The 26828-nt window shown below is 38.6% G+C and overlaps 1 protein-coding gene across 2 annotated transcripts in view; it reads right to left on the bottom strand.

Moving 5' to 3' along the window:
- RPE65 (retinoid isomerohydrolase RPE65) overlaps positions 1-12415 on the bottom strand; it is a 24687-nt gene extending 12272 nt beyond the window's left edge. For both annotated transcript variants that reach the window (XM_019646691.1, XM_019646690.1), the window contains exons 1-10: positions 12318-12415; positions 11004-11086; positions 9144-9294; positions 7465-7572; positions 7220-7361; positions 3518-3665; positions 2238-2319; positions 1869-2001; positions 1621-1760; positions 826-955 (exon numbers count right to left, since the gene is read on the bottom strand). In XM_019646691.1, coding sequence (XP_019502236.1) covers positions 826-955; positions 1621-1760; positions 1869-2001; positions 2238-2319; positions 3518-3665; positions 7220-7361; positions 7465-7572; positions 9144-9294; positions 11004-11086; positions 12318-12328 — 1128 coding nt within the window. In that variant the 5' untranslated portion in view covers positions 12329-12415. The remainder of the gene's footprint in view (positions 1-825; positions 956-1620; positions 1761-1868; positions 2002-2237; positions 2320-3517; positions 3666-7219; positions 7362-7464; positions 7573-9143; positions 9295-11003; positions 11087-12317) is intronic.
- Between the last annotated feature and the right edge of the window lie 14413 nt (positions 12416-26828).

The following is a 26828-nucleotide window of genomic DNA, read 5'->3' on the forward strand; positions in this document are numbered from 1 at the left end:
TAATGCCCCACATCCATCTCCTCCCCCTTTTTCATTCTTCCTAGAGCTTTCAGGCTTGCTTAAAAGCAGTAGCGTCTTTCTAAATTGAGTTCATTTCCCACTACATCTGATCTAACTCTCGGGCACAATGTTTTACATTCCTTGTAGCTGCCTCAATTCATTTTGTGTATTTATCTGTTATTTACATAGATGAGAGTGTATATTCATGTATCAATTGTGAAAATTATGTTTTTCTTGATTTTGGCTGGCATTTCTATCACACTAAAAACCTGGATATTACTCCGATATTCTAAAAAAGATAGTCACTGATTACAGGGAAGAAAAAGTAGACATAAAGAGATGACTGTTTAATGCTATTAATGATTTTTACCATCTAGTAATATTTTCAGAAGATTTGTAGAAAACCAAAATAATGGGCTGATTTCCCTACAAGGGTACTTTTTGATGCTTTTTCTCTCTAGAATTTCAAATGATTTAAATTAAATTATTTATTTTATTGACTAAAGATCCTAAGAATCAGTGGTTTGCATTATTCATTCAGAAAGTATATTTTAACAGGATTTTGTAAATGAAAGAATAACAGATCTAGAATCATAAATCCTGGTTTTCACTCTGGCTGTGCTGCAGCTGGCTTTTGCTAAGTCACATCACTCTTGTAAGCTTCAGTTTCCTCATTTGTAAACTGAGGGGGGTTGAATTAGTTTATTTTTAAAGTGATTTCCAATAATAACATTTCAAGATTGTCCAAACATAAAGCAAGAGAACAGATCGTGGGAGAGATGACACATTCTGGTTGTATCTGAACTCTATGTAGCGGACGGTTACCTTGTCAATATTCAAAGGAAGTACATATCTCCTAACTTCAGGCTGGGGTGCTTTCCTGGCATTTTTTTTCACCTCTTCCCAGTTCTCACGTAAATTGGCTAAATATAAGTAATTGTAAACAAATTCAAATCTGCAAAAATAAGAAGTCAAACATCAGCACACACAATTACAAATAATTGTAGAGAGGTGATTCAAGCCATTTAGGAGCAAAAGCGCCTGCCTGATCTTTATTCCCTGACCCAGAAACTGCTAAGAACCCAGGTCTATCAGAGGCATTTAGCTCCTGTTCCACACTGGGTGAGAAAAAGACACCTGCCTCATGGATATGTTTAAATAACAGCAGCCCTTGATACTTTCTATTCCGCTTCTCCTTTACTATTCTGTCTGTGTCTTTCGGGCTACTGTCTTTAGTCGCTTAGCTATTTTGAAGAAAGCATTCCTCTGTCTCCCAAACCCAGAGTGGGTGGAGTTCAAGGCCTCCCAAGAGATCTTGTCAAGTTTAAGTGAAGCTGAGGTTAAATTCACTTATTAGCTCACAGAATCTTATCTCTTCAGGTCTGGTTCATGGACCTGATCAGTGTTTAATCATTAACCATGGTTTTGATGTTCAATTTGTGAGAGTTTCTGATTACCTACACTCCCTACAGATTTTTCGATGTTATCTTGTGGCTTAAGCATACTTCCTGCTTTTAAAAATGTAATTCTGGTTAAATATGGAGAGTGGTATCTCTGAAAAAGGCCTGTCATTTCCAGGAGCAACTGAAGATGTAAAAATTACCCACTGTTTTTTCTTACCCTTTCCAGCAACAGAGATCCACAACCAGAAATTCATTGTCTTCATAGGTATTGATGTGATGGAAAAGGTTAAAAGAAGAGGTCCTGTATTTATTATTGAGGTACTTTCTTCTTTTTTTGTCAGCAATATGAAGCCAAACCTTAAAAATAAGAAAAATATTTTGATGCATTTAAAAAGGAACAAAAGTGTGCATTATGAAACAACTTCTTCAGGATCACAAACTTGACCAATAAATGTTAAAACTTACCCCCATGGTTTCATTGGACTCAAAACAATCCATGTAGTTGGCTCCCCAAAGACTCCATGAAGAAAGGAACTTGAACAGGTTAATTTTGACTGGTGTCTCCACAAAAACGATGTAGTTGGGAGTCAAACCAAAACTGTTTAGAAACACAAATGGACTTATAAATGGGAAGGACTGATTCTCAAACCACAAGGAAATGTGTGTACATGAGGTATGCTTAGTTACGTGAATCAACAGTGCCTACATGAAATTAATTATGCTTAAATTTAGGTTTCTGTAAGAAAATGTGATCAGGATTGGTATCAAAGGTAGGCAAAGCAGATCTTTAAAACTGAGTTTTCCTGAAGATTCATAGTGGGCCTTCAAAGTTACCTATGGACGTAAGATGGCTTGAATCGATCACTGCAGGGAAATTGTACAACGACCTCTGACTTGCTTATTGGATCTTCCTTGTCTGAAATAAAGTGGTTTTAAAAGGCTTTGGAACAGCCTTTTTTTTTTCTTCTTAAGACAAAGCACTTAGAACAGCTTATGCAAGCAAAGACATACATTTTCAGATTGTGATTTTTTTTCAGAGCTTATTTTTATTTTCTTAGTTATTGGCATTTCTTATTTTCATGTGAAGCTGCAATCACCCAGGAAAACCCAAATAGCAACAGATTTGGAAAAGTGAACTCAAATAGTATTGTGGCAGGCAGAGTACAGTGGAGTCATGTCTTACAACGAGGTGGGTTAGGTCAGAAGTGTAAGGAAAGCTTTGGTATGCTCAAAATGCCTTTTACAATCTTTTAAATTGCCTCCAGAGTATAGTACATATGCGTTTGTATCAATAGCCTTGTACAGTAATTCTTATGCATACTAAAATTTATTTACTCCTAAATCACTGGTCTTCAAAACCTTAGTGTGCATCAGAATTACATAAAGAGCTTCTTAAAGTACCGATTATGGGACCCTCTCCCAGAATTACTCATTCAGTTGGCCTTGGGTGGGGCTCAAGATTCATATTTCTAACAGGCTCCCAGGTGGTGACCTTGGTGAGACTACACTTCAAGAACTATACTAAACAATGGTAAACAAAAATCCACATATATTCAAATAATTCTGTTGTCAAAATGGTTATCAAATTTCTGGCAATGAATGGAGCATGAATGGAGAATTCTAAAGTGTACTGTCTCTTCCGTTTTAATATTCTTTCTCTATAGTATTAATATGAGTTAATAGTTTGTAATTTTGTGAATTAAATATATACAAAATACTTAGCACACACCCATGTATATATGTATGTGTATGCTATTATGTATATACATGTTTGTTTAAAAATTTAATTTTGTCTGGCAGATGAATAAGGGCTCAATAAATGTTTGCTAGATCTTATGTGATTAAATCCACATAGACACTACATCGTTGAACCATTGTATCACAGAACTTGGCCACTTGCTTTCTGTATTGCCAAGTTATCATTTCCTGCTATGGTGCCATTGGACATTGGTCCCATTGTAGGGAAGGAGTGAGGGCAATTGTTCTGAAACCTGAGTGTCTTTTAACTGTGCATATAGTGCAATCCTGATATTTTGATCTGGCATCCTGTATTTCCAATAACTTTTTCACAATATAGATACTTGTTTTAAAAAAAGTCAAATTGGTAAACTGACCTGCTTGTAGTGGAGGGATCTTTACAATATTGTAGGCAATTGAAAAATTTTTCCCAAAGCAATTACCAATGTTGTAAACAGTTCCATCACTCTCAATGTGTGGGTGAGCCGTAGCCCCATTGACCGAGACGTAGTTGCACAGATCTACCTACGGAAGGAGAAGAAATGTCATCCATGTTAAGAGAAAGATGATATTACACCTTTGGTCCCTCGTTTGTGCCTCACCATTGCTGCGTGCACCCTCACCCTAAGTGCACCTTCTCTTTCTTTCCATCTCTCTGGCTCCTACCCTCTTTGAAGTCTTCCTGAATTCCCATCTTCAGTGCAGAGCTCTCCCTGACCCCCCTCTAACCCCACACATATCTGGAATCTTGGAGTTCTCCCTGACTGTGCTCTTTAATTGATGTGTACCATATAAGGTTCTGGCTGTTTTCCTTTTGCACATGATGATAAAGTTGAATCCTTGGGCTTCTTTATATTCCCCTTCACTGTATTGGATGAATTGTATGAAATTTCTGACATTTAATATAATTTTCATTTTACAAAAATAGCAATTTTGTATGGTGCAACCTAAATACCAAACCCAGTGTCCTGCGCAAGGCATAAAACTGGAACTGAAAGGAACCCCAACATTCATCTAGTATAAAAAGTCTTAAGTAGATTTCAGGGGAACCATGAATGTTCTGGGGTTAAATGCAAATGTTTTTGGAGAGAGGATTTAGTGCTTTAATTCATCTGGAGTCTCATAAGAAATTCAGAACCACTAATGTAGCACAAACCTCTCGGTTTACTGAAGAAGAAATTGAGGTCCCAGAGGGGTCAAGTGATTTTTTTCAAGGACCCAGAGCCACATGCTGGCAAAATAAGCACTAGAATCTACCTGGGACCTGCTCAGTATAGATTTATTGACTGAATAATCGATGGAGTGTATATTTCTTTAACCAAAAGTTTTACTATTTGATTAAGAGAATATGTTTTAAAGCATAGGGAGCTTCTAACATCCTTATTTCAATAACAGCCAAGACACTCATTCAGTCATCCATCAAGTAGTCATTGAGCTTTTGTTATATACCAGGCACTGCGACAGAGTCTAGAAAAACAGATGGTCCATGCTTTCAAGAACTTCAGTGTGGACTTGTGCTGTCCAATTGTGGCCACATGTAGCCATTTAAATTTATTCTAATTAGATAAAGCTTCACATTCAGTTCCTCAGTCACATTAGCCACATTCAAGTGCAGATATAGAACAATCCTATCATTGTACAAAGTTCTATTTGATTGCACTGTGGTAGACCAATTAGCTGGCATGTAAACAGTGCTCTAAGTGTAAAACGGTATTTATAGAGAAAGGCCATCTAACCCAGACTGGGAAGTTAGACAGGACTTCCCAAGGGTGATGGTTACAACTAATGCTTGGAAGATGAGTAAGTAGTCAGGTGGAGAAGGATGACAGTGTATTCCAGGGAGTGGGAACCCTAATGCACAGGCCCAAAGTTGTGAAAAGCATGCTGTTTGGGGACTACTAGTCATTTAACATGGCTGCTGTGAAGGGCCTGCATGGAGGAGAGGAGATAAGAAAAGGCCAGCCACAAAGACCCTTGTTTGGACTTGATCTTGGACTTGCCCTACATGGAGTAACACATTCATACTTGCATTTTAGAAAGATTACTTCTACTGGATTAAGGAAGTTGTGTTTAAGAGAATCAGGCTGGAAGGAAAGGCACTGATTAGGGGGCTGTTTCAGTAGCAGTAAACAAACAAACAAACAAAAAAACCAATCAACTTTTTAAAACTATATTTTTGTATGAAGCCAGACTGTATTGCTGTTCACGATGGAACCTGACCCCTAAGAAAGTCTATTCTGGAGCCATACCACGAGCTTGATGTTTTCAATTTAATTACCGTGGCGGTTGGAATACAGATTCACTATCAGAGTCATCTTCAGTCGTCTCTAAGCGATCTACACACATACTCATATGTGGTTCCAAACATACATCAAAAACAAGGAAGAGCTATTGAGAGTATGCTAAGCCTTAGGAAATAGTCTGTTGAGAGCTGTTGATCAGCTCGTGTCACTGAGAACCAGTGTTGGAACTATCTATTTCTTCTTTCTCTTCCTGCTACACTACATTTCTAGTTCTGGTCTTGAATTCTACCTAACTGGTCCCCTAATGATCCCATATCTCTTTTACCCTCCCATACAGCTTACCCATGGCAGATTAAATACCTAAAGCATAGCTCTGCTTATACCATTTCTGTGAGCAGAAACTTTCAGTACCTTGTCATTAGCTAAACCACTTATTCCATTTTTTTTTTTGGTCCATTATTCAAACTTTTAGTTTCGCCCTACCCTGAGTCCCACTATTCCCCTTCACATCACTAGTTCTCAACTGGGAGTGATGTTGCTCCCTAGGAGGAGGGTTGGAAATGTTGGAGAACGTTTGGGTTTACACAATGATTAAGGGCATGGCTGGTATGTAGTGGATTGGGCCAGGGATGCCAAACGTCTGCAGTGTGTGGGACAGTCCTCACGATGGTGAATTGCCTTCCACCCAATGCCACTAGCACCTCTCCATTGAAAAATAGTGCAAATCTAGCCAAAGAAATTATCCTTTAGTTTCCACGAGCATAGCCTCTATTTTCCTACCTCTCTACCTTTGATCACACTGATCCCTCTATCTAAAATGTCCTTTCTCCAAATTCATTGAAATTGACTTAAATGCAAGCCTTTAAGACCTTATTTGATCTCCCCACTTTACATTCCCCAACTGCTGCCAGAAATAATCTTCTTTTTTCTCTGCTTTCATAGGTTTTCCTTCTTCTGAAGAACACATCACATTATCTCTCCTATTATAATTAAGTTGTGTATTTGTTTAATTTCTCAACTAGATGTTAAACTTTCTGAATACAAGCACAATGCCTTCAAGTTGTTACATCTTAATAAATATTGGTTGAAAATGTGGATCTGTTTTATTGAGTGCTGCACTGAGATTGCCTCAGTTCTCAGCAAAATTTGTCACTGTCTAATATTGCTGATATTTTCCTCTATGCTATTTCATTTAAAATATAGATTTATTGGGCCGGCCGAGTGGCTCAGTTGGTTAAGAGCTCGCTCAAGAGTTTGAGCTCTGAGCAACAGCGGTTCGAGTCCAGCCCGAGCTGAGCAGCCGCTGAGCTGCCAACAGGTAGCAGGATGGCTCAGCTTAAAAAAATAAAAAAAAATAAAAAAATATATAGATTTATTTCTAGTAAGAAGTATCTATAGGGGCAAACTGGTACAACACTCTTACCTAAAGCCATGAATAGCAGGGTTTTTAATATCAATCGCTACAATTTTTTGAGCATTCAGCTGTGCCAGGTCCATGCCAGCCTATAAAAGCCGTGAAGGGTTGAGACCACATCATCTTACCCATTGGGGTATCCCTGACTTCTAGCTTAAGTTCTGGTACATGGCAGGTACTCAGTAAATACATGTGTCACAAACAAATGAATGAATAGGTTAGGCATTTTATAAAGTTTCATCCAATCCATATAATGTATTTAAAATATCATAGATAAAAAAGTGAAGTTTACCCTATGTCACATAGCTAGTAATTGATGACAAAGCAAGGATTTGAAAATCTGCCTGGCTCTCCTGTCCTTCCTACCAAATCGCACAGTTGAGTTAACTATTGAGCAATGTCACCTGGGCACTGTGTCCTACCTGCTTAATTGTCTCCAAGGTCTCGGGATTAATCTTTGTAATGAAGTTGGTCTCTGTGCAGGCATAGTAATCTTCCCCCACTGGGTAGATATTAACAAGGGCATTGTCAGTAATCTCTACTCCTCGAAAGTAAGAAAAAAACCTGCCAAAGCAAATGAATTTTTCAGTCCAGTAACTTTTAAGCCATCAGAGAAAAAGGGCTCATGTAAAATATCTTTAATAATATGCAGCTGGGTTTCAGTAACCTGGAAAATATGTTCTTGCAGGGATCTGGGAAAGCACAGGTGCCAAATTCTGTTATGACAATCCTTTTCTCAGTCATTGCCCGTACGTAAGCATCAGTACGGATGAACCTGGAGGACATGGAGACATGAGAGAGGTCATAGACAGGGACAATCAGTGTAGGTCATGTGGAGCTGAGAATGGTTATTCTATGCATTCTTATTGAGTCAGAATCATAAATCCACAACTTGAAAAATGAAGAGTATTATGAGGTCATTTTCTTGGGATGACCAAGGGAGAAAAAGGCAATGTGCCATGAGCTTTAACTTATGTTTTGTAAATCTCACAGTGACAGATAACGAAGTCGAGGTTCAGAGAAATTAAGTGCTTGGCATATGTTGCCAAGCTGAGTTAGAACTCAAGTTGCCCAGAGCTGGAAAAAGATGCATTTCCCATATCACATTATGCAGCCCCCATGGTAGTTCACATAGGACCTCTGACTTCCTGTAGCTTATAACCCGTCAACCTACACTTAGTGGGAAATATGGGACATGGTATGCTGAATTATATTTCTTTCCATCTCCCTTATGGCTCTCTTATGTTTTTCTTCAATTTTAAGAATTATTTACTACTTTTAAAAGTAGGTGTTCTTGAATCCAGTCTGTTGCACAGGCAGACCTCCTGAACCGTATCTCAGATAGATGGCAGAAGCTGCCTAGGATTTCTCATGTAGAGAGCCAAATAAAATCTGATTTTGCCTTTCCTCCAAACCATATAATGTAAGTGTTTACAATTTCATAGATGAAGAAGCAGAGTCATGAAGAGGAAAAAGTACCAAGGTCTTCAGAAGGCATACGCCTTGTCTGACCTCCAAAACATGCATTTTCATAGCAAATTTTTTGCTTGACCTGATCTGTTTCTCTTATATCACAGTCCCAGTTATCCTGACTACTCCAGGCCTCCATTTACTCTTCTTTTTGATGTCTCTATAGAATGCCTGACTTCTGTGGTGATCAACAAAGCCACTAACTGGCCTGAATATTAAAGCATAAGACAAACTATTTATTGAGATGTTATTGGGTGCTTCCTGGAGAGACAGCTTAGGCCTTCAAGTCTTTTACCAACATTCTCCTATCTTTTTGAAAATGTCTGTGTCTTGTATTATTATGACATATTTGATCCTTACCTCATTTGTGCCACACCTTCCTTCTTTCCTGTGGCCTTTCTGATTATAAAACAAGGGAAGGAGTCAAGAGAGCCAATGGCCTAATAATAATAACAACAATAACTGTAATAATATTATTATTAGGAAAATGCTTCCCATGTGCTAGGCACTGTTGGGTTTTTTAATCCTTGTAATGAACCCTGAAGTAGATTCTATTATTTTTCATTTGAGAGTTGACAAAACCAAGAATTAGATATTAACATCTTGCCAAAAGGCTACCCCACTTACACAAGTGGTATCTGGTGGATATAGGATTTGAAGCAGGCATGTTGGACCCCAAAGCCCTAGGTTTTAGCTTCTTCTTTATCCCATAGCACAGTCCCCAGGTATCTGTGCAGATACCCTGGCCCATGTAGATACTGAGAGAAGTGAGTAGAGAAGTCCCCTTGTGGGTTCAGGAGGTTGAAAAGCAAGTGGGGGGAACAGCTGAGCCAGGCCCCACCCCTAGCAGGAGGATGGGGCCTAGGGTTCTTTTACCTTCTATGGTATGTGACATGTCCTTCTTTAAAGTCAAACTTGTGCAGGAGGGCTTGCCCATCAAACAGGTGGTAAAATGGCTCAGATCCAACTTCAAAGAGTCCTGGCCCGCATCGAAGGAGACTGCCGGTGAGCCAGAGGGGGATCCTGCCTGCGATAGATGTGAGACACAGAACATTGCTCGTTTCCCCTGCCTTTGGCTGGGCGGTCTCTGGGAAGGCGCAGTGATTGTATTAGCAGTCTGACTGGGCAGCCTCTTCTTTATAAAGCTGGCAGTGGTGATCATTTCCAGCTCTCACTCCGGGCAGCACTTAGCAAATGCCTTTGATCAACTGTCCTTTCACTAGGAGACCAAGTGAGGGGGGTGGTGAATGTGGCAGTACCTCAGAGTTTGGATATAAGTCTAGAAGGAGATGGGGAAAAACATCTTGAGGGGAATGGGATTCTCTACCCAACAGATTTCCCCAGACACCAATACGTTTGTCTTCAAGAAGAATTTCAAATTTCTTGATGTATTCTGATGGTGTAGGGGTAAGAGGGGTGGATGAAGAGCAGGGATCAAGACACTAAAATAAATGTGTCTGTAGAATAAATTATTTAAAACAAGCAACAAGAATATTGGCTTTTCAAAATCTAGAGCTCTATTCCTTTGAGGGTATGGGCCACCGTCCAGGTAAAGGTCAGCGTGCTGTGGCAGAAAGCACACAGGGCTGGGTGTTAGGGACCTGCACGCTGGTTCAGGATTTACCGTGGGCTATCTCCAGGCCTCAGTGTCCTCACCTGCAAAATGAGGGGTACACAGGAAAGACCTCAGGCCTTTCTGTTTCAGCAGGTCCATTTGTGCCCTGTTTTCCTTTCAGAAGTACAATATTTGTTTGGCAGTGTGGGCTTAATCCTTACCAATGCTTTTTGTTTTGTTTTGTTTTTTCTTTTTTTTTTTTGAACAAATGGATTCTTTTCTACAGCTCAATTTTAGCAACCCACTTGATAAGGGTTTGTATTTATGACAAGAAACTTTAAGAAGGCATGGTTTAACTAAAAAGCACGGCATTCATTTCATTGCTAGAACCTAGATTGTTAGTGTCAGAATCTAGTTGAGAGCATTTGGCTCATCCCTTCTATTTTACAGAAGAGGAAATTGGGAGGAAAAAGACTCACCTAAGCTTTGGCCCTTCCCATAACACCAAGTCCAAGCAAGGATGCTGTATAAGTCATATGGTGTCTTTGGGGAATGAAAACAATCGTATTAACTACCACCTATTGATCATTTTGTGTCGAATGCTGGATGAATCTTTCTATTTACATGATCTCATTTAATCTTTACAACACCCGCATGTAGTAAAATTTGTTTTTTGGTAGGTGAGGGGATTGCAGCTCAGAAAGTTTAAGTAACTTGTATGATTCACAGCTAGTAAAATGATAGAGGTGCAATTAGTACCTACATCTGCTTGACTCCAGAACCAAGACTCTTCCAATATGATGGACATAAAACCTACCACCCTTTAATGTAATATTCTCAGATACTTGTCCCCGGGCTCTCATTTATTTATATACTGACAGAACAGGCATTTATAGGGCAATTATTATGTGCAAGGCACTGAGCTAGGCACTGGTAATTTAGAGGTGACAAAGATGTAATCCTAGTCTTCAAGGAATTCCAGCTGGTAGCCATTTCGCCACATTAGTGAAATAAAGGTAAGTGAGCAGAAATGGGTTCTGGGTATAAAAATCCCCAACCTCCAGATTCCCCTGTGCAGCCCACAGGGGGAGCCAGTACTGAGAGATGCCAGTGAATAAAAAGGCGGAGAAGGGAGATAACAACAAAATGGAGAGGATGGCTTCCAGATGGGTGACACCTACCTGTGACATGAGCTGTGAGTGGCGAGGAGAGTTCTTCCACAGTTTCAAACAGTTTCTTATAACCGCCAGCAGGATGCTCGACTCTGAAATGGTGGAATAAGGAGGGAGGGGCTTATGTTGATGTTCAAAAAAATTCACAGAAGCAGCGACAGAGCTCCAGGAGAAAAGGGGCTCTCTGGCTCAATGCCAACATGCGTGCCCCAATGGTCCAGCCTCGGCTAAGGGAGCACATGGTGCTTGGGGGGCTAGAAACATTCTCCAGAGGGGCCAGGGCCAGTTCTTCTCTTTTAATGTCAGGGGACATGACCTCCCTTTTAATGTCACAGTGGACTTAATCCTGCCCTCTGTAGTTTTTCTATATATCTGAGGATAAATCAACTAATCCTGCTGCCATCACTTCTCTTCCTGACAGCCCTTCCCGCAGAATTACGCTGCCTTGTTGCTACTCGCAACTTACTCCATCTTGACTCTCTTGCTTCACAGAGAGCCTCCTCTCTTTCCTGCCTATGAGTTTAGAGACAACAGCTTTTTGGGTCACTACCTCATCCTTTGTTATTCACCCATATTATGCCATCGTCCCCTCCTGTCATTTCACGTCTTCACCTATCTCCAAGAGCTACAGTACTTTTGAAAAGTAGTCAGATGAAGAGATTCAAGTTTCATATTTCTGCTTGTTTCTTGGCTCCTTGCTTTGGGTCCATTTTATAACGTTTTAGAGTGAGAGCTCTGACCAGATTCCCTAATTATCATAGTTATCTTTTATTAAAAACTTACCATGTGTCACACATCATAAAAAGAACTTGGCATGCTATTAGCTTGTTTAAATCCCACAGCCCACAATGGGATAAGTACTATTGTTATACTATATATGGAAAACCCCAGACTTTAAAACATCAAGTAATTTGCCCCAAATCACAGAGCTAGGAAGTGGCTTGGCAAGAACTGGAAGCCAGGTCTACATTATTGAAATCCTCATGCTCATAGCTGCTTCCAAGATCCCACTGTAATTTAGACCTGAATTCTAGATATTTGCTTCAATATAAAACAGGAAGACACTCCCTCACCAAGACCCAAGGTCTTCCCTAAACAGGCCATCAGTCCTCTTCAGGGAAGACCCAAGATCTTCCCTAAACAGGCCATCAGTCCTCTTCAGGGAAGACCCAAGATCTTCCCTAAACAGGCCATCAGTCCTCTTCAGGGAAGACCCAAGATCTTCCCTAAACAGGCCATCAGTCCTCTTCAGGAGCTCTTGAAATAGCCCATTTGCCATCAATCCACTAAGGCATTTAAAAGAAATCTCCCAGAGATACTTACTGGATGGACATTTTCTCCAGTGGAGGATTGCGTTCTGGCACCAACTGCAGAATGAGGAGGCAAGTCCTCAGCCAGGGGCCTTTATATGCCTTCTAAATCCTCCTAAAAGGGGTTATAGCTTTGGGAACGCTTTCCCACCCCCTTAGCTGAGGGAAGGGGAACAGAAGTGGCTTTCAGTGCTCAGATCCTCCTGACACTTGAGCATTATTTGGGCTTGCTGTTCCCATAACAGTTTTTTGGGCTGTTTTCCAGAGGCCTCAATCCTTCCCAAAGAGAATGAGAAGTGGATTAGAAAGAAAGGAGCTGTGTGGGAGTGGCTAGCATCAGGCCTGAGCTGATCCAGGTCACCCCAGTGGAACCTGGCACCATTCTCTGGGGCCCGGCTCCCCCTACCACCTTTGTGTTCTCACCTTCACCCCCATTCACTTATTTCTTTACTTATTTAAATATATATATATATATATATATATATATATATATATATATATATATATATATATATATATATATATATTATACATTGTCTATGGACCGGATGGAGATGGGTTACAGTCCCTATTTGCACAGATCTTATAACTCTGCCAGGGTAACAGAAAACTAATAGACTAGTCAATAAAGTTTGTAAGTGCTATGATTGGAGAAGTGTGGAGTATTATGGAAGCACCTTAGAGCATCTCTAACCCTCTCTGGTGACTTATTAACTCCATTCAGTGCCCCAGTTCCAATCGTGCTGAAGACTATTGCTATGTCCTTTTGGTTTGTTGAGGATGAAACGCTTTTCGTATCCTTCTTTGTCACTACTGCCCAACCTCTCTCTACTGCACCTTCCTGCCTATTGGTACATGTTCTGCACTCAGAGAAGACAGCACTATTTCATTCGAATTTCTACACTCTTGTATTAGACATGATTTGTTTGCCAGCTAAAACATGGTACTGCCCAAAGGAGGCCCCAGAAACCAACAACATATATCTTACTCTAGCTAATGAGAAACTCATTAACCATTTAAAAATTATTATAATATGTAGTATGGCTACTCACACTAGGGCTTTTCAACAAAACTGCAGAACAATTGATCTGCAGTTTTTTATTTTTGTTTTGCAGATTTTGTTTTGCAATTGTTTTGCAGAACAATTGATCTGCAATTGATAGAAGACAGGAGCTTATTTTCCCAGCCTGTCTTGCGGGGAGGGTGCAGGCATGTGATCTGGGCTTCACCAATCAGAGGCAGGGGCAGGGGGTCTAGGTGGCAGCACACCCTGTGCCAAGCATCAGTGGTATCTTTATTCAGCCAAGGCTGTTGTGTTTCCACTGGAGCCATTCTACAGAGGAACCTGGAGCATTATCACTGGCCTGGTAGCCTCCCAGCCCCATTCTTTAGCCATCTTAGAGACCCTATTAGCTACCTAAGAGCTAAAATATTTGTGTGCTGCATTTTTTTTTTAAAGAGTTTTATTGGGGAATTGGTGGGATGGGAACAGTGCTGGGGGATTGGGGCAGGGGAACAGACAAGTTGCTGTCGTTTTGCTCTTCAATCAAGTTGTGGAGGACGTTGCTTCACTTGCCCAAGTTGGCACCATCATTGTGCTCCTCCCTGGAGAGGCAGTTCAGTCGCCGGCTTCTGGACTGCCGCTCACTGCGGCTGCTGGCCTCCCACACTGGCCGCCGGCTACACATGGTAACCCATGGCAACCCACTGCCACAGGGACTGCAGCCCACGCCGTCACCAGCGACCCACGGCAGCCCAGCTCCAGGTTGAGCTGCCATTCAGCATCTTAGCTGTGGAGGGCAGCGTTCACTGGCCCTCATATGTGGGATCCGAACCGGGGTCCTCTGGCATCCCAAGCGAGTTCTTAACCATCGCGCCACTCGGCCGGCCCTGTGCTGCTTTGATTAGCTAAAGTTGGTGTCTTGTTTGTAACTAAGAGCTATGTCTCTATAAAATGATGGTAATATAGGATACTGTAGTATTGCACAGGAAGAATATCTATATTTGTACACAGAGATACCAGAAGGATTTTCGAGAAGGTATCTAAACTGAGATAGAAAGAATATATAAAAGTTAGCCAGTCAATGGCAGGGAGAAGAGAATTCAGCACAGCATGTAGAATTTACAAAAGCCTGGAAGTGAGTGTGACTTGGGGAAATGGAAGACATGAAGCTACTAGAAATAATAATCATGGGCCAGATTTTGCAGAATCTTGTAAACTATGTAAAGAAGTCAAGACCTATATCATGAGAACAGAGGGAATTACTGAAATGTTGAAATGTTTTATCCAGAAGAGTGATATGACCTGAGAGAGACAGAGGGGTGGGGAGTGGGGATGGGGGGAACGTTTCAGTGATGCAGAGAATGAATTCTGATTATGATATACTCGTATTTATTAAAGAAAGACATCACTGGGCGCTGTAATAGTTTGAAGGCTTTGTAGAGATGTGGAATGAGTTGGAATCTGAAGGACTGGCAGGATGTAACACAGAGAAGATGGAGAGGACATTTTTGGTGAAGGCTGCAGAGTGAGAGAAGGCAGCATAGGCAGTTTGGGAGGCACACATTAGAAAGACTTTCTATCTCCCACACCACTGTTGTTGGATTTCATATTCTCAAAAGAGTTTCTTCTCCTTGAGTCGAGTTATGGGCCATGTTGAGATACCTGTACCTTGGCAGTCCACTACAGAGAAATTCCAGGAATGCCAGGACCAGCATATTTTCTTTATTTTCACCTCCCATTACAAGGCGCCAAAGGAGAAGGATTCTTGGCATCCAGATGCCAGCAAATCTACACTAGCTGAGTGATGGAGCATGGGGAAACTGCATTTTATGTGGAAGATTATTTCCTGGGAAAACCCATATTATGGGTGCCCACGGCTGCACCAAACGCTTTCCTTAGGTACCCCTGTGCTGCCTTTGGTATTCTGGAGTTGTAGCCACATTTAAAAACCGAAACTGATTTTAGTGATTTTTGCATTCTATTTCACATCTTTGGTAGCCTTTATTTTCCAACCTATTTCATTCCTGGAGTCCAGCTGCTTGAGAACTTTTTGTTTTAAAAATACAAATCATGGCAACTCATTCCTGGAAGGTTTACAGACTCATGGATCAGGTGAGTTGTCAAGTTAGTATGTTTCATTAATGTCAGGATGCAAACTAAATGCTGTGCACTCAACCTTAAGGAACCTTGAGTTCTTTGGGTGTAAAACACAGAAAATAAGCAAAAGCATTTTTTTTTTTAGCCAAAAGTACTCTACAAAAATATTAAGTGATTCTTACCAATGCTTATTCTCAGGGAGTTTGATTTTATGTCTAATCTTCCAGCTAATACCTCCTACCTCAGGGGTAACCCATTCTCCTGTTGGTTTGAAATCAGAGCAGAGCTGAGTTATATCCTTTCCACAGCATCATTTTAACATCTCGGCTCCTAAAGCCCCAAATGTAGACCTCTTTTTCAGGTCTTACTGTAATCTTCTATTGTTTCAGTGTGATACATGAAACCTCCAATGTATTGTTACTTTTCATTTTATCTTCTCCTCTTATTCTCCACCTTAATTTTTTGTTATTTGATAAAACCAGATCTTCATGTTGAGTTTCTGTGTCTGCCAAAGAAACTTTCATTTTGATACATGTTGGCACATTTACCAAAATAATATTCCATGAATCAAAACAGTAAAACATCTTTTTTCAAGCAGAGATTTTTAAATAGGAACTGATTTCACATTTCTTTGGAGAAACCATTTTTGAGAGTATAATATAAGTTACTTTTTCATCCTGGTATTAGGTAGACCATGCAGGACCTAGGGGTCATGGCGAGGAGTTTGGATTGTATTCAGAGAGCAATGAGAAGATATTAGAGGATTTTAAGCAGAGAATGACTGAGTTTATCTGATTTATTTTTTGGGGAAAAAATCGGTTTCCCTAATATTTGAAGAATGGATTATAAGTGTCTGGAGGGAAAGCAGAGACAGCAGTAGTTCAGGTGAGGTGATGATGGTTCTTAAACTAGAGTAGAGCAAGGCAGGTGGAAAATATGGGGATCGATTTGAGATCTGTTTTGTAGGTAGAATATAGGACTTTTGTGATATAATTGATATGTCTGGGATGTTAGAAAATGGGGTAAGGTGGTATGTAAATTATCTATAGCATAAAAATTAAATACCAAACCACAGTGCTATCCAACAGAGTCTGGGGTGGTTGGCTTGGTAGATCTGCTGCTATGAGTTGGCCTTGCTCTCATAACTGGACTATGCCAGGCTGTCAGCTAATCTAGGTCTTGGCTGGAATGAGTCGGGTAACTTGGCTTTATTAGACATGTCTCTTGTCCAGTAGGGTAACCTGGACATATTCTCCTCACAATGGCAGAAATGAAAGGGAGCAAATAGAAACATGAAAAGCAGCTTAAGGCTTAAGCTCAGAAATGATACACTGCTACTTCCACAATCATTTATTAGCAAAACACATCATAAATCCATATTTCAAGGGGTGTGAACTATGCCTGTTTAGTGAGAGCTACAGCATCACATGGCAAAGGTCATGCATACAGGGAAGGGTGAAAAACGGGGACCATTTTTGCAGCGTGGTACATAGAAGAACCAAATAGGATTTTTAGGTTTTTGCTTGAGCAACTGAATGAGTGTCATGCTATTCTTTAAGACTAGGGGAGGAATGGTTAAGTAAAAATGGGTATCTCCAGAGTTCCCAATTACATCTGAAACGCTGTAAGATGTTCACCTTCTCCAGGAGGCTTGCTTCTTCATCCTTCTTCCCTCCTGTACCTGATCCTGCTTATCCTCCTTACCCTGAAGGTATGTGCTCAGTAGAGGTGGGATTCCAACCAAAGCAGTCTGATGCCAGAGACTGCATTCTTATAAATGTTACTTCCATCCACATATGGAACTTCTGGTAAATATTATTTTCTCTATTTCAGTAAATGCCCAATGATATTTTAGTGCTCTTTGTAGACATATGCTCCTGGAAGCTTCCCAGCTGACTTGCTCCTAATCTGTGTCTTCAACCATTTCCCAACCACAGTTTCAAAGTTATTCTTCTTCAAGGAAAATCAGACCAGGTCCCTTCTGTTCTAAGAACCTTTCAAGAGGTCTGCATTGCTTGCTGGATAAAGTACAAGCACTTTGGCACAGCTGTAAGATCCTTTCCACCCTGACCCCTGCCTATTTCTCAGTGTCATCATTTGCCACACGCCCCTTTCAGTGGTACTCCAGAAATACCAAGCTGTTCACTGCTTCTCATTGACTGGTTACCATTTCATGCCTCCCTTTCTCCACACCATCTAGCTCATTTGCTTGGAATCTCCTTCCTTCCCTCGTCCATCTGGTAAGCGCTCAGTTTTAATCACAACCCTCACAGATTATCACCTTCTTGTGATGCCTCAGACAGGATGCTCTTTTCTGGACTGTCTTTGAAATGTATATATAAGTTTATGTTTGTCGATATCACAGTATGTTGTTTCATTCGTTAGCATATCTGTCTTCCACTTTAGATTGTGAGCTAATTGCTTATCGTAGATAAACAGAATGAAATCACCCCAACACAATGGCATTCGGCTAAACCATTCAACAGCTGTCAGGATGGAAACTGGCAGCCACCTCAGCTGCTCCCCCAGGATGAAAACCAAAAGACTAGCGAAAGCTCTGCACTCACTCTACTTCATTCTTATACATCACATGTGAGGTAACCCATCCTGCCCCTCAGGATATATATATATATATATACACACACATCCCCCTGACTGAGGTACTCTGTCTCTCTTCTCCTCCAGGGGCTATCAGTGCGCTGTCTTGCTTGTGATGTATTTCGACATCTGATATGTTAAAAAGGTAGAGCCTGGCAGTAGCCTTGCCATAACACTTATGTATCATACACTTAGTGTATCAGTGCAAGAACTCAATAAAACTTGTTTGTTCAACCACATTAGTAGAGGCCACTAGAAGAACTGCCTTAATTAACTGAGCACAAGAATAATTTTCAAATTGTTGTTATAAATGAGTGCTTGAGAATTTAAGTTTGTTTTTCCTAAATAATTTGAAATATTTTACTTAAAATCTTGATTATACTCTTAATTAATCAGCTTATGATTCAAAAACAAAACCAAGAAAAGCACAAAAGAGGATTCTGGGCTAGCCCTGTTGGATTAATATGCCTCAGCTATTGAAGGCCTCACCACACTTTTAAGTTCTCAGGTTCTGCCAGTTGTACACATTAAAAGGGGAACGGGCAGCTGAAATCTCTGAGAACAGGCTTTTTCCCGTCTCTCTGGGCCAGAGAGCTGGTTTATTAGACAAAAGAACCTCCAGTGCATATTAGGAATGACTTATCTTCTTAACTCCAGGCACATGTGCTATTCTAATAGCATTAGGAATCCCGGTTGTGCTGATCCAGTTTATGGAATTACTACATTGCTACGGGTCATTCTCAGACAGTGGGAGAATAAGTTTCCTACCAGGATAAATTTGTTAATAATAATTGACTGAAGGTCCACATTTATCTCTATTCCTTGACTGCTGAGAGTGTATCATTGGTTTTTATGTTTGTTTCCCCACTTAGAGAGTTTCTTGAAGGAAGTACCCCTATTTATCACTATATGGCTGAGCCCAGCACTTAATAAGTAGTTATTAAATATGTTAGGCTATTGTAAATTGTATTTTTTTTAAATTTGAACTTCTGTTTGTTGGATGCTAGTGTATATAAATAAATTTGATATTTGCATGTTGATCTTGTATCCTGTAATTGTTCTCAACTCATTTATTAGTTCTAGTAGCTTTTTTATAGGTCCCATCATATTTTCTACATAGAAAATCATATTGTTTGTGAATAAAGACAGTTCTTCCTTTCCAACCTGGATGCCTTTTATTTTCTTGCCTTATTGCACTAACTAGAACCTCCAATACAATGTTGAGTACAAGTGGCAAGAGAAGACATCCTTGTCTTGTTCCTGATCTTAGTAGAAAATACTGAGTCTTTCATCGTTAAATATGATGTTAGCTGTAGGTTTTTATTAGATATTCTTTATCAAGTTGAGGATATTTTTTTACCTGTTAAGAGTTTTAAATCAGGAATGGATGCTATATTTGTGAAATGCTTTTTTAGTATCCATTAAGATGATCATATGGATATATTATACATTATAGTTTAATATGGTGAATTACACTGATTAATTTAGAATATTAAACTGACTTTAAATGCCTGACATTTACTGAATAAACCAGGAACATATATTATCATTTTTATCAACTTTTAGATTCTATTTACTAAAATTTTAAGAATTTTTGCATTTATGTTCATGTAGAACATTGGTTTATAGTTTTTTTGTTTGTTTATTTGTTTTTGTAATGTTTTTGTGTGGTTTTGACATCAAGATAATGATGGATTTAACATGAGTTGGCAGTTGTTATCAGCATTAACTTTTCTGGAAAACTTTGTATTAAATACTATTATTTCTTCCTTAAATGTGTGGTAGATTTCCCCAGTCAAGTCATTTTAGTGTAGAGTTTTCTTTTTTGAAAGGGCTTTAACTACAAATTCTATTTCTTTAACAAACAAACAAATCCAGGTTATCTATTTCATCTTTGATATTTGTTAGTTTGTGTCTTTCAAAGAATTTATACGTTTCATTTAAATTAGTTGATGTACTAGTATAAAGTTCTTCATAATAATTACACATTATTTTTTAAATATCTATAGAACCTGTGCCTATGTTTTATCTCTCATTCCTGGTATTAGCAATGGTACTTTTTTCCTTTTTTTAACTGATAAGTCTGGCTAGAGGTTTAGCAAATCTATTGATTTCCTCAAAGAGCCACTTTTTTAAAATTTTCAATCTACTTTTGTCTTTATGTTTAAACTGCATTTCCTGGAGGCAGAATATAATTTGGTGGGTTTTGTTTTTTTTAATTATCAGATCTGGCAATATGTGCTATTTAATTATAATATGTAGACAACTTACATTTTATGTGATTATTGATGTAGTTAAATTGAGTTTATCATATTGTAATTTTTTTCCTTTTTTGTTCCTCTTTTCCTCTTTTTTATTTCTTCTTCGGATTACTCAAGCCTTTTTTGTTTGTTTTGTTAATCCCATCTAGACTCTTTTGTTTTCATCTCTAGAATTTCTATTTGGGTATTTTTCATATCTCCCATATCTCTACCTAACCTTTGAACCTTATGGTGTACCTGTCTGCTAATTATATGTGTCAGTTCTAGGTCAGTGTCAATTGATTGATTTTTGTCTTAATATTAAGGTTTATATTTTTTGCTTCTTTGCATGCCTGACATTTAGTGATGGGTTTATTTGTATTTCTTTAATTATTCTTGAGCTTTGTTCTGGAACTCAGTACCATCAGTACTATCAGAAACAGTTTGACCTTTTTGGGTTTTGCTTTTTTTGCCAATTTTCCACAATATGGTACTATATGGTATTACTATCCAATACTGAGTCAAGATTCTTGTATTCTACTAAATTTTGTATTCTACTAAATTATTCATGAATCATGAGATTTTCTATTGGCAGGAGGTTTTGGATGGTGGAAATAGGTCCTATTCTCAGTTTTGTGTGGGCAGCTAGCACTGTTACCTCTAATTCATTTAAGTGGTTCTCTTGGCCTTGGGTAATTTCCTCATATGGAAGCACTGATAACTATTTCAACTGAATACTCAAGGGGGGCACTCTGCAGAGCTTTGTAGACATCTCTCTGTAGATTTCCCCCTCTGTAGGACTCCTTCCTGTGAACTCTAGTCACTTCATTCTCCTTAAATTCTCAGCTCCATCTCCTCAACTCTAGGAATCTTCCCAGCTCTATCTAGGTTCATTTTCTGGGCATCAGAGCCTAGAAACATTTCATAGCATTAAACTGATGAAATCAGATAGCTTACGTTGTTTAACGATCATTGCTCTTTATTGGCTGATGTCCAGTATCTTGAACATTTAAAAAAATTTTTTTTATTATTATTATTTCAGTCAAGAGAGTAAACCTGGTCCTTAGTACTTAATTTTGGTTGGGAGATGAAATTGATAAATATTTGTTTTGAAATAAATTTCAGAGAACTATCTGAACTTCATATAGAATAGCTTGGGAGACTTGTGCATCTTTGGAAGTGGGAAAATGAGAATATGCAGTTTCATAACTGAAAACACTAGATGCAATATGGAGGTATTGGAAGTTGGATAATTCAGGAGGGAAGAAACTTAAGAAAAAAATTACTGCTAAGACTTACAAGAAATAGACAGTGTCATACACTATGTAAATGGCAGTAAATAAAAAGACAATGTCCCTTTCTTCATGAAATTTCATTTCAATAGAGAGACAGTATAACCCCCCCTCCCAAATACACAACATATGAAATGTGTTACCACATAGTTTTAAACTTCTATTATAGTACTTGTTACATTATATTATAATTGGCAATTTCTTTGTCTTTTTCTTTAACAAGTCTGCGAGCTTCTCTACATCAGGACTAGGGTTTCTTATTTAGTCTTTTTTTGTCCCCATTGTCTAGCACATAACAGGCATCAGTGACTGATATAAATGAATGGATATATGAGTGAATAAATGGTATAAATTTTTTGTACTACGGTTGTCTGTTAAAGGAGTTATTTTGGATACGTGGGTCTTTTGGTTACTTTTAGATCATTGCTTTGACACCTGTCAATCAAAACAGTCAACATTTATTCTCAAACCCAACTGAGGGTGACGTGTAAAAATGACAATAGGCTAAGTGCTCCGTATATGTGTTCGAAAGTTTAAGTACTAATCTTCTAGGCAACTTCAAGTTTCTTGCCTTTAAATTTAAACAAATAAGCTGTTGTACACTCTAAATTCGAAGAAATGAGAAGCTAATTATGGGTCTACTTTTGAGCATTATTCATTACTTACTTCACAATATGGGAAAAATAGCTCTGTGATCTTCCAATGTAATGCAAAAGCAACAAAAACAACAAAAAAACCAAACAAAAAAACAACAACCCAGCAGTAGATAATTGTGGACCATGATCATGGCAGCAGGACCCTTGTATATGTCTCTAGTGTCTAGAACAGTACCTAGAAATGGGTGAACAAATATGTGAATGAACAACACCTCATGCTTCTCAAGGCTAATTCACTATCAGCGAAATGACTCAGTAAAAAGCTGAAAAAGAGGAAAAGATCAAATCCATATCTGATGAGGATGCTGTTATCATGGTTTATGACAACAATGTCCATATCCCAAAGGGTTTCTTCTAAAGCTGTCTATTCAATAAAGTAGATATTTTATAACCACATGAACTTGGGCTACTGCACACATAGGCAAGCAGATTGTTTTTTAGAATATCTGTGGAATATAATGCTTTAGCTCAGGCCAAGGTATTCAAGTGGTAATTCAAAACCCTGAATTCCAATCAAGTTTGTAAAATGAGATGTCACATTGAAAACCTCTGTCAGAATTAAATTGCTTCTCAGAAGGTCCTTCTATGTAATCAGCAGAATAGTACAAGGGCACAAAGGGAAAGGGAGGGAGGAAAGCCTCACACAAAAGAAAACATGGTACGGCCGTGCAGAAGTTATAGAGCTTTAATGATATTTTAGAATTAAACATTTGATGTCAGATAAGACATCAAGTATAATTATGAAAAGGTGAAATAGCAGAAAAGAGCCCCTTAAAGATGTCTAAATAAGACTTGTTAAATTACTTATTTCCAGACTCTGATTATCTTGCATATGAAAAAAAAAAGGCAGAGGGGATAGAAAAGCAGATTATTATATTCTAATAGCGTTCCTCGCAAGCTTTGTCAATTAGTTTGCAACTGCTGATAATGGCACAAAATGTGCATTAGAGTTATGAGATATTCCATGAAACTGCTACAATGTCTTTATTTGGCATCAATTGTAAATGCAGAAATTCACCTTCAATCAGATTTGCTAATGATTTTTTTCCCACTGTAAATCCCTCATAATCTTTTTTAAGCTAAGTTAGTTAGCCTTATCTGCCCAGGTTGTGTGCAGTTGAAACAATTATCCAAAGAATCTTGGTCTTAAAAATCACTTTAATCTGCAATGTTCATACTTTTGAATGGACACTTTCAATTTTTTTGTCTGAATCGTCTACTGTTGAGTCAAATTTCTATTTTATTTTTTCCATTAGGACAAGCTTTTGAGCGCCTATTGTATTATTTTTGCATTCATTAATTAGAAATGTTTTATTTAATTAGGGATTTCTTTTAACAACTGGATTTAGAAAGGTTCCATCTGCACTGAAATTATATTTTAACTGTTACACTCAAAATATCTATCTTATATTTATTAGGCTAAAGTCCAAGTTCTTGACTATGACTCAGGTAAATTTTTATGATGTATTTTCTTCCCAGTTGTATCTTCAGTAACTTCCTGCTTCAAATACATACTTCAGAAACCTCGACTTACTTCTATTACCCACCCCTCAAGAACACATCTGCTGTTTCTCAGCCCTGTGATTGCCCCTGTCTACAAGGCCTTACTCTCCCAATACCCCTTCTCTACATCTCTGTACTTTGTCTAGCAAAATACTCAGCTAGGGCATCACCTTATCTGAGAAATGGTGTCCCCCCCATCTACTCCCCAAAGATCCTATACCTATCTCGTCCATGGACTTCATCACATTATATTAGAAAGATATGTTTACGTGTTGGCTGTCTTGCTCCATTAGTCGAAAGCTCCTTGAATGTGGAGAGTGTGCCATTCATTTTTCTAGCATAGTACTAGGCACACAGTAAGGGCTTAAGAAATGTCAAATGAATAACAGAGTGTCACTGGAATTATTTCTCTGTTAGCTAATTATGAGAGGAAGGAAGAAAGAAGGTGAAGTTGGAAAAGTTTTTATCTTGAGGTGTTAAGAAAGTTTGGTAAAGAACAGATTTTTTTGCTAAGCCTGGAGAAGGAACAGCAGATAGAGGAAAGATGAGATGAGATATACATGACTCACAGGCAGTGATGATAATAGGAGCCGAAGGCACTGAAGCTTCAGGGCTGCTCCTCTCAGTTGGGGTGCTTTTGATGTGTGCCTGCTTTGATCCCTGCTGTGTAGCTATGGCCCAGGATGTTCTAGAATGAAGAAAAACTACTTACTCTTCCCTGTTTTCAAGATTCAGGGTGTATAATGGAAGAAACAGTTGGGGAGGGAGTTGTTGTTTTTTTCTGGTGGAAAAATAAAATCATTTCCCAGAGGTAAATGTGCTTTCCAACATGGCTGAGAGCTGAAGCAGAAGAATAGAGGATGCATAGAGAGGACATGGCAGTGTGCAGGAGAAAAAAGCAGAATGCAACATCAAAGCAGAGACAAGATAAAACAGAAAAATGCAGCAGGACAGCCAGCATATGGGTGAGGTCAGTGAAGCTGCACTAGTAATGGTGGCAATGAGACACTGGGCCATATGTGGGGGGATTTTGTCAGCCTCTTGGACAACTCATCGGAAGATAGGTAGTGACATTTCAAGCACTCTAAGGAAAAGGACAACACTGTTGATAGATCACGACTGGGGAAAAAGAGCTACACAGAAATATATTGCCAAGCCACCCCTCCACCGGAGGCCCCATTTGTATAGTTTATTTTTAGAAGCATAAATCCTGTCATGAATTATGTCCAAGATAAATCATCTCTATTAGGTTTATCTGAGATGTGGATTCAGCTCTTCTCAAAAACTGCTCTTTGAAATAGAGCTTCTATATCAGGAATTTTCCAAATTTGTACAATTTGTACCAATTTGTACCATCCTGTTAACCATCTCAGACTAACCTAGTATAAACGTACTTCTACTTAAATCTTACCAGGTTGTAGAGAGGAGATATTATAAACTCTCAAAAGAAGGGAGCAAGTGGAACAAGCTTTGGGGACTTATTAGAAGGAAAATAAAGTACTATGATGCCACTCATAGTAAATATTTTAAAGGACAAATAACTGGGGCTATACTAAGCACATATGTGATGGACTTGATTAAAAAAGGAAGCACTTTCTAGAATATGCTGTATTTTAGGGTTAATTGTACCAGCCCTCATATCTTGGTATTTGATGGGATATACAAATATAAATGGAGGTCAAAGTCACTACAGTTCTCCTACAAAGACCTAAATCTCAGAATTTAACACACCAGAAGGTGAGACATTTTATTCTCCACTAGAATAGTTCTTACACCTCATGGATATTAAAAAAATAGTTGATAGAATGAACATAAGTGGAGAGAAGCTGAGGCATTAAATCTATACAATTTGTGCTTGTGAATGGAGGTAACAGTTGAGATGAAAATCATGACTTTCCAAAGACCTATAAGCCTCTGAGGCTTGGGCTTCTGTAATTTAATTATAGGAAAAAATTATTATTAAGAGTTTCATTTTTATTGAGTTAAGTTCCATGTACCAGATATTAAGCTAGACAATTTAGATACCGTGTTTCTAGTCCTCAAGTAGCTTTCCAAGGTACATGGTATTATCCCAGTTTTACGGGTTGGGAAATAGGCTGTGAAAAATTAAATTACTTTTCCAAAGTTACACAGGAAGTGGCAGAGCAGTAACTCAAACCCAGATTTGACTGCTAAATCAAATGTGTTTTACTCATACCACTCTATCTCCAGTAATGTATATATTTCGAAAAATTTTAATTCTTTGTAGTAAAAGTGCATATTCATGAGATTAACTTTGGGAAATGAAGAAATGTATAGGGGAAAAAGTCATGAGACCTCCGCTGTTTTGAAAACATATAGCAATACAATTGATTCTCATTATTCACAGTGATATTCTAAAAAAAAAAAATCACTGCAAGAAAAGACAAAATAGTGCCATTTGCAACAACATAGATGGATCTTGAGATTATTATGCTAAGCGAAGTAAATCAGGCAGAAAAAGTCGAGAACCATATGATTTCACTGATATGTGGGATATAAAACTGAAAGCAACAAAAGAACAAGACAAACAAATAAACAAAAACTCATAGACACAGACAATAGTGGTTACCCTAGGGTAAGGAGGGAGGTGTGTGGTAGGTGAGGGTAAATGGGATCAAATATATGGTGATGAAAGGAGAACTGACTCTGGGTGGTGAACACACAATGTGATATATAGATGATGTATTACAGAATTGTACACTTGAAANCCACCCCTCCACCGGAGGCCCCATTTGTATAGTTTATTTTTAGAAGCATAAATCCTGTCATGAATTATGTCCAAGATAAATCATCTCTATTAGGTTTATCTGAGATGTGGATTCAGCTCTTCTCAAAAACTGCTCTTTGAAATAGAGCTTCTATATCAGGAATTTTCCAAATTTGTACAATTTGTACCAATTTGTACCATCCTGTTAACCATCTCAGACTAACCTAGTATAAACGTACTTCTACTTAAATCTTACCAGGTTGTAGAGAGGAGATATTATAAACTCTCAAAAGAAGGGAGCAAGTGGAACAAGCTTTGGGGACTTATTAGAAGGAAAATAAAGTACTATGATGCCACTCATAGTAAATATTTTAAAGGACAAATAACTGGGGCTATACTAAGCACAT

The sequence above is a fragment of the Hipposideros armiger genome, unplaced genomic scaffold, assembly GCF_001890085.2.
Source record: "Hipposideros armiger isolate ML-2016 unplaced genomic scaffold, ASM189008v1 scaffold_106, whole genome shotgun sequence".
In the NCBI taxonomy this organism is placed as follows: domain Eukaryota; kingdom Metazoa; phylum Chordata; class Mammalia; order Chiroptera; family Hipposideridae; genus Hipposideros; species Hipposideros armiger.